This window comes from Belonocnema kinseyi, chromosome 5 (assembly GCF_010883055.1).
Source record: "Belonocnema kinseyi isolate 2016_QV_RU_SX_M_011 chromosome 5, B_treatae_v1, whole genome shotgun sequence".
Lineage (NCBI taxonomy): Eukaryota > Metazoa > Arthropoda > Insecta > Hymenoptera > Cynipidae > Belonocnema > Belonocnema kinseyi.
In genome coordinates this window covers 141,181,474-141,190,292 of record NC_046661.1, presented here as the reverse complement: position 1 = coordinate 141,190,292, position 8,819 = coordinate 141,181,474, and the positions used below count along the sequence as shown (strand labels likewise).

At 21.9% G+C, this 8,819-nt stretch overlaps 1 protein-coding gene across 1 annotated transcript in view; it reads right to left on the bottom strand.

The window, feature by feature from the left end:
* The window catches only part of LOC117173254, a 34,441-nt gene that overhangs the window by 18,952 nt on the left and 6,670 nt on the right, over positions 1-8,819 (bottom strand). The window contains exon 3 of the mRNA XM_033361725.1: positions 698-1,359. Coding sequence (XP_033217616.1) covers positions 698-1,359 — 662 coding nt within the window. The remainder of the gene's footprint in view (positions 1-697; positions 1,360-8,819) is intronic.

The window sequence follows — 8,819 nt, the reverse complement described above, 5'->3', positions numbered from 1 at the left end:
TTCTTTGCAAATTAATCTTCTTTTGCTTTAAAAATTCAAGTATTACAGTTAAAAACTTATCATTTTACTGAAAATTCATTTTTTGGATAAAAAATAAAATTAATTGTTTGAAAGTTAAATTTTTTGGACGAAAAAATTTATCATTTTATATAAAAATTCATTTCTTGGATTGAAAAATGTTTTTCTTTGGATGAAAAGAAATTTTTTTGTCAAAAATGTAACTATTTTTCCTAATGAATATTTCATAATTTTAAATAAAAAATCATTTGTTGACTAAAAACTGAATTATTTAATATTAAGTTGAAAATTTAATTATTCTAGTAGAAGATTCATCATGTTAGTTAAAAATTCGTCAGTTTGGATAAAAATTTTTCTTTTTTCAATTGAAAATTCAAAGATTTCAGTTGAAAATCGATATATTTTTGAACAAAAAAAGTGTATTTCCTTCCACTCTGAGCTGGAACCGAGAATCCGGAAAATGACATTAAATTTTTATGTTTACACCGGAAATTGAAAAAAAAAAAAAATTTCACCCGTTTTTTAAATAATTAGTTAAATTATTCTTTTTTTCCAAATATATCATTCAATTTTGAAATCGTATTTCTAAACCCCTAAAAATTGCTTCCTATTCGGGAAGTAATCAAAAGAATAATTAATAAAAAAGTAAAAATATTTTTAAAAAAAACCATAAACTAACCAATGACGTGGCCAAGTTTCGTCATCACTCTCGTTTTAATATATGCCGATCCTCCCAGCGCTTTCTCGAGTGCCGGCAATAACGGATAAGTTAGAAAACGAGCCGGCTCGTATTTCAAAATCTCAAAAATATAATTTAAAACCGCCTCCGAAGGCCAGGGACCCGGATAATTCGGATGAAGTGTCTTCACCAATTGATAAAGCAATCCGAAACGACCGAGAGTCGTGAATTTAATTTCTTTACAGTTGTCCCTCTCCAGCTGAAAAATCCTGGCAATTAACTTTTCCGGGAATGAGTCCAAAATTGCCAAATTGCAGAGAATTCGAATTAGCGTGTATTCATGACACAGCTTCAAATTTTCATTTTCCACCATCAATTGTTGCATCGATTCCCAGAATGGAGGCTTATAATCGAAGAGCGCTAGTCCCGAGACAAATTGCAGCAGCTGGGAACTCTTCATTTTTGAGATCAAACTCGGCTTTTCGAAGCATTTGAAAGCTAAATAATCTATGAGGGATCTTTGAAAGTGTCCGAGGAATCTCAATTTCAAAAGGAGTATAATTCCTTCATCGAGATTTAGACTGTTTCTTGATAAAAGATTATTAATTAGGGTGTCGATTAGTTGTTCGTTGTAGAATTCTTTTCCCTGATTGTTACCTTTCCTGAAATAATATAAAATTTAGACTATTTTCTTTCCCGGTATTTAAAAATCACACAAATAATTATGTAATTTAATTTAATTCCACGTAATAATCATTTCTTTTGATTAGAAGAAACCGAGAATATGACAGAATTTATGATTTTTAACAACAGTTTCAAATATATTTGATTTTTTAACATAATAGTTGAATATTCATTCTTAAAGGACAAATTGTCAAGAAAAAAGTGTCATATTTTTTATTTTAATTAAAAAAAAAAAATGAAATTTATACAACGAGAGAAGAATTTTAAAACCAAAAAGACGAATTTTCAACAAATAAAGTTTTTTCACTCAAAAAATAAATCAAAGTTTATCTAAATTATTGAACCTTCAAACCAGGAGACAATTATTTTTTTACAAAAATGCGATTTTTAAACAAAAAATAGGACTGTTCAATAAAAAAAATCTCACAATGTTTAAATTGGACCCAAGTAGTTGAATTTTCAATTTAAAAAGATTAATTTATAACAAGATAATTAAACTTTTAACCAACGAGATAACTTTTCAACTCTCACATATAAATATTTAACAAAAAGTGATGAATTTTTAATTAAAAAAAAAAAAAAAAAACAATTTTCTTTTCTATAAGTGGAATTTTCATACAGAATAAAAAAGTTTGAAGCTTTTTAATATTTTTAATATTCTTTTTCTAAACATTTTTCTTGTTGATTGAAAATTCAAATACTCCAGTTAAATATCTGTCATTTCGGTTTTATTTTAAAAGAATAATTTTTATTTTTTTATTTTTAAAGATTAACAAATTTTTTAGGTAAACTGAATTTTGTCAGGGTGTGAAAAAAAGTTTTTAACATTGATGGAAAGTTTTGAAATGATTGTTTTGTAAGGAATTGTAAGAGAAATTGGAAAAAAGATCACAATACATTTTTAATTATTACCTAAAATTTTTAAAAAGTGTGTGAAATATTTTAAAGGAAAATTTTGATATTTTTACATATTGCATAATTTTAGAGAAAATTTGAGTAGGCTTAAGAGATATTTAGAAGTTTTGAAACGATTAAAAAATAATTAAAACTTGTCAAGATTTTTCAAGAATTTTGTAAAAATTCACAAAAAATGCAGGACATTTTTTCAGGTTCCTAGGAAAAATTAGAATAATTTTTTATTTTGAAAAATTAATTTCAGGAGATTATTTAAAAAGATTTAAAAAGTAGTCAAAGAAGAATCTGAAAGATTTTAAGGAAATTAAAAAATTTTTAATAAATAAATAAAGTATGTAAAAAATATGGAATAATTTTTTAAAATTAGAAGATTTAGAAGGTCTGAAAAGATAATTAATTTTTTGAAATTTGGAATAATATTTTTAAATTTTGAGAAAATTCAATTTTGTACTAAAACAAAAAATTAATTTTACACGAAAATCATACATTTCTACGCAAAAAAAAATGAAATTTCAAGTTAAAAAATCATTTTTTACAAACAAAAAAAAACTCGAATTTTTAAATAAAAAATATCAATCTTAAAAAAACGAGAAAGTTACATTTTCTGTTAAAAAATGAATTCTAAACCAAAAACAAAAAAGAAGTATTTTCCACTAAACCGTTAAATTTTCAACCAGACATAAGCCTTCAATAAAAAAAAATTTCATAATGTTTAAATTTGACCCAAGTAGTTGAATTTTAAATTTAAAAAAATTAATTTGTAACAAGATAATTAAACTTTTAACCAACGAGATAATTTTTCAACTCTAAAATATAAATATTTAACAGAAAAAGTGATTTCTTAACAAAGAAAAAGGATGAATTTTTAATAAAAAAAAAAAACAATTTTCTTTTTTATAAGTGGAACTTTCATACAGAATAAAAAAGTTAGAAGCTTTTTAATAATTATGATAAAAGATCTGAGGAGAAATGGTTTCGGTTTTATTTTAAAAGAATAATTTTAAGTTTAAAAATTTTTATTTTTTTATTTTTAAAGATTAACAAATTTTTTAGGTAAATTGAATTTTGTCAGAGTGTGAAAAAAAGTTCTTAACATTGATGGGAAGTTTTGAAATTTTTTTAAAGGAATTGTAAGAGAAATTGGAAAAAAAGTCACAAAACATTTTTAATTATTACCTAAAATTTTTAAAAAGCGCGTGAAAAAATTTAAAAGATATTTAGAAGTTTTGAAACGATTAAAAAATAATTAAAACTTGTCAAGATTTTTCAAGAATTTCGTAAAAATTCACAAAAAATGCAGGACATTTTTTCAGGTTCCTAGGAAAAATTAGAACAATTTTTTATTTTGAAAAATTAATTTTAGGAGATTATTTAAAAAGATTTAAAAAGTAGTCAAAGAAGAATCTGAAAAATTTTAAGACAATTAAAAAATGTTTGCAGAATAAATCAAATGTGCAGAAAAAGTTGGAATAATTTTTAGAAATTAGAAGATTTAGAAGGTCTGAGAAAATAATTAATTTTTTTAAATTTGAAATAATATTTCAAAATTTTGAGAAAATTCAATTTTGTACTAAAACAGATGAATTTGTAATAAAAAACGAAATTTTTTTTTACAAGTGAAAACCAAAATATACATTTTAAACAGAAAAGTAAATTTTCTTTACAAAAATTCTATTTTCAAACAAAAAATATGACTGTTCAACAAAAAATTAATTTTACACGAAAATCATGCATTTTTACGGGGAAAAAAATGAAGATTCAAATTTAAAAAATAATTTTTTACAAACAAAAAAAATCTTTAACAAAAAAAGTTATTTCTAAAAAAAAAAAAAAACGATTCAAATAAATGTTTTAAATCAAAAAGATTAATTTTCAAAAAAATAGTTGAATTTTCGGTTGAAAAAGAATTTAGTCGATTTTTCACGATCAAACTATGAATTTTTTAACTAGAAATAATTTTCTACCAAAAAAAAAAAAGAATTTTCTATCGAAAAAGAAGAATTTTGAACCAAAAAGGATGATTTTTTAACAAAATTGTTTAATTCTCTAGCAAATAGTTGCATTTTTATCAAAAAATATTAAATTTATCTTAAAGCAGAAGAATGTTTTATTACAAATAAGTTGAGTTTTCATATAAAAAAAAATTCCAGTTAACTCAGTAAATTCTCTTTTGAAATTTATTCTCCTTGTTAAAAAATTCTTGTTTGTAATTAAAAATGTAAGTATTCTAATTAAATAATAATAATTTTAGTCAAAAATTCATCTCTCAGATTGGAAATAAAATTACTTGTCTGAAAGTTCCAATCTTTTGTTACAAATTATTTTGTTGAAAAATAAGCTGTTTTTTTTCTTTGGATAAAAAGGAATTTTTTGCCGTGAATTTAATTATTTTCTTGAATTTTTTTTTTCAGTTGAAAATTATTATTCTTTTGAACTAAAAATTTATGGATTGTTTCAATTGAATATTCCTTAATTTTAGTTAAAAATTCATCTCTTTGGTTGAACAATTATTTTTCAACTCAAAATTTATTTAATTAATTTTCGATTCTAAAATGATGACCTTTTTTAGTTCAAAATTCGTTTCTTTTTTTGGGTGAAATTTTTTTTTTTTAACTTGAAACGTAATTATTTCAGTTTTTGTTGACAATCTATCTTTTTCTGGTAAAAATTAAATTTTTTTGTTGATAATTCAACTATTTATGTTGAAAATTCATCAGTTGGGATAAAAAAAATTTCTATTTCAAAATGTAATTTCCGTTTTTTGTTGAAATTTTTATTATTTTTTTTTTTTTTTTCGTAGAGAATTTAACTATTTTGTTAAAAATTCATCCTTTTCGGTTGAAAAAATTCGTTTTTTAAATTGAAAATTCCATTTTTTATGTTAGTGGGTTAACTGGAATCTTTTTTAGATGAAACCACAACTTTTTTTTGTAATAAAAAATTATTCTGCTTCAGAATAAATTTCATATTTTCTGATAAAAATGCAACTATTTTCTAGATAAATCACCATTTTTCTTAAAGTCATCCTTTTCGGTTAAAAATTGGTCCTTTTGGGTTAAAAAATTAATTTTTCTGATAGAAAATTATTTCTAGTTTTTTTTTTCAATAGAAAATTCAACTATTTTTGTTAAAAATTAATTTTGTTGTTGTTAAACAGTGATTTTTAAAACTGAAAAAATAACTATTTTCTTGAAAATTTAACTGTTTTGTTAAAAGTTCGTGTTTTTGGCTTAAAAGTTTAACCATTTAATTGACATTTTTTTCTTTTTTGACTAACAAATATCTTTTTATTAAAAAATTCAGTTATTTTTCGAAAATTCATTTTGCTTTTGGTTAAAAATTCATCTCCTCCTTTAGAAATTTCACCTTCTTTGGTTAAAAATAAAACGGTTTGAAAATCAATCTGTTTCAGTTGAAAAATTAATTTTTTTTTTTTGAAAATTCAACTGATTGTGCGAAATTCGTAGTTTTTACTCGAAAATTTAACTTTTTTGATTGGAAATAAAAGAACTTAAAAAAGTAATCAGTTTCAGCTGAAAAATTAAATTTTATTTTCAAAATTTAACTGTATTTTAGAAAATTCGTAGTTTCGACTCGAAAATTTAACTATTTTATTGAAAATTCAACAATTTGATTGACATTTTTCTTTCGTTCTTGGCTAACAATTTTTTTTAAAGAAAAAATTTAACTTTTTTTTAACAGTTATTTTTTTTTGGTTTCAAATTCACCTTTTTCTGTATAATTTCGAATTTTTTTCTTAGAAATGAAACTGTGAGGATTAAATTTAATCTGTTTCGGGAGAAAATGAACTTTTTTGTTAAAAAATCGCAATTTTAGGTTTAAAATTAAACTGTTTTGTAGAAAATTCATAGTTTGGGCTCCAAAATTTAAGAATTTTTTACAAAAATTAACTATTTTGTTGAAATTTTATATTTTTTTGTCAAAAATCAAGTAATTTACTGAAAATTCTTAATTTTGTTGCTACAAAGTAGTTTCTTAATTTGAAAATTTAACAATTTAATTGGCATTTTTCTTTCTTTCCTGGCTAAAAATTTTTTTAAAATGAAAATTAAACTTTTGTTCAACATTAATTTATTTGTTTAAAAATGTACCTCTTTCTGTATAATTTCGCATTTTTTAAATTAGAAATGAAACTGTCTAGTTAAAATTTAATCGTTTTCGGTATAAAATTAATTTTTTTGTTGAAAATTCGCAATTTTAGTTGTAAAATTAAACTGTTTTGTAGAAAATTCGTAGTTTTGGCTAAAAAATTTTAAAATTTCGTAGAAAATTTAATTAGTTAGTTTAAAATTAATGTGATCTCTTGCAAATTCGTTTTTTCGTTTGTTTTTTTTTTTTTTTTTGCTAAAAATCAAGTATTTTGTTAAAAATTCTTTTTTTTTTTTCTGGTTAAAAAGTAATTTTTCTAACTGCAAATGTAACTTTTGTGTTGAAAATTCAACAATTTGATTGACATTTTTTTTTCTTGGATAACAATTTTTTTTAAATGAAAATTGAAAATTTTTTTAAATTAAATTTTTTGGTTTAAGAATTATTCGGTTGAAAATGAACTTTTTTGTTAAAAATTCACAATCTTGGGTTTCACAATTGGGTTGGTTAACAATCAAGTATATTGTTGAAAATTCTTTTTTTGTTTATTGAAAAGTATTTTTTAAACTGAAAATTTGACTCTTTTGTTAAAAATTCAACAATTTCATTAAAACTTTTGTTCTGTTCTGACTGAATTATTTTTTTTTTCATGAAAAATCACCTTTCTTTTAATATTTATTTTTTTTGGTTGGAAAAATCACCTCTTTCTGTAGAATTTCGCCTTTTTTTTTAGTTAGAAATGAAACTGTGTGGTTAAAAATTGACAATTTCGGGTTTAAAATTAAACTGCTTTGTAGAAAATTCTTAGAATCGGCTCGAAAAATTAACTATTTCTTTAAAAATTGATGTATTTTGATTCAAACTTTAACCATTTAATTGAAACTTTTTTCTTTCTTGACTAAAAAATTTCTTTTAATTAAAAATTTACCTATTTTTCCGAAAATTAATTTTTTTGGGGGTAAAAATTTACCCCTTCCTGCAGAAATTTGATTTTTTTTTTGTTAAAAATTTACCATTCCGGGTTTAAAATTTAACTACTTTGGACAGAATTCGTATTTTTGGCAAAAAATAATCTGTTTCAGTGAAAAAATTAACTTTGATTTTGAAAATTTAACTGTTTTAAAAAAAAAAATCGTTATTTCGGCTCGAAAATTAAACAATTTTGTTCAAAAATGAACTATTTGGTTGAAAATTCTTTTTTTTCTTAAAAATCAAGTTTTTTTGTTGATTTTTTTTTGTTTTGTCAAAAAGTGATCTTTCTAACTTAAAATGTAACTTTTGAATTGAAAATTAAACAATCTGATTGACATTTTTCTTTATTTCTTGGCTAACAATTTTTTTTTTAATGAAAATTCCACTTTTTTTTTAGCATTCATTTTTTTGGTTTAAAAAATTCACCTCTTTCTGTATAATTTCGAATTTTTTTTATTAGAAATGAAACTGTATGATTAAAATTTAACCCGTTTCAGTAGAAAATGAACTGTTTTATAGAAAATTCGTAGTTTTGGCTTCAAAATTTAACAATTTTGTAGGAAATTTATTTATTTCGTTAAAAATGCGTTTTTTTGTAATTAAAAAGAATTTTTCTAACTTAGAATTAAACTATTCTGTCAAAAATCAACTATTTTATTAAACATTAATTTTTTTTGTTTAAAAATTCATCTCTTTCCTGTCGAATTTTCACCTTGTTTGGTTAAAAATAAAACGGCTCAAAAAATAATCTGTTTCAGTGGAAAAATTAACTTTGATTTGGAAATTTAACTGTTTTTTTTTAAATTCGTTATTTCGGCTCGAAAATTAAACAATTTTGTTCAAAAATGAACTATTTGGTTGAAAATTAATGTGTTATATTGCAAATTCTTTTTGTTTTCTTAAAAATCAAATATTTTGTTGATTTTCTTTTGTTAAAAAGTATTCTTTTTAACTGAAAATGTAACTTTTGTATTGAAAATTAAACAATCTGATTGACATTTTTCTTTATTTCTTGTCCAAAAAATTTTTTTAAATGAAAATTTAACTATTTCGTAAAAAATTGATGTATTTTGTTGAAAATTCTTTTATTTATTATATTCAAATAAAGTATTTTGTGAAAATTTCAACAATTTCGTAGAAAATTTAGTTAGTTGGTTGAAAATTAAAGTGTTTTCTTGAAAATTCGCTTTTTCGTTTGTTTTGTTAAAAATCAAGTTGAAAATTCAAAAAATTGAGTGACGTTTTTCTTTATTTCTTGGCCAACAATTTTTTTAAAATGAAAAAAATAATAAAATTCCACTTTTTTTTTAAATTCATTTTTTTGGTTTAAAAAATTCAACTCTTTCTGTATAATTTCGAATTTTTTTATTAGAAATGAAACTGTCCGATTGAAATTTAATCTGCTTCTGTGAAAAATTAACTTTTTTGTTAAAAAATCGCA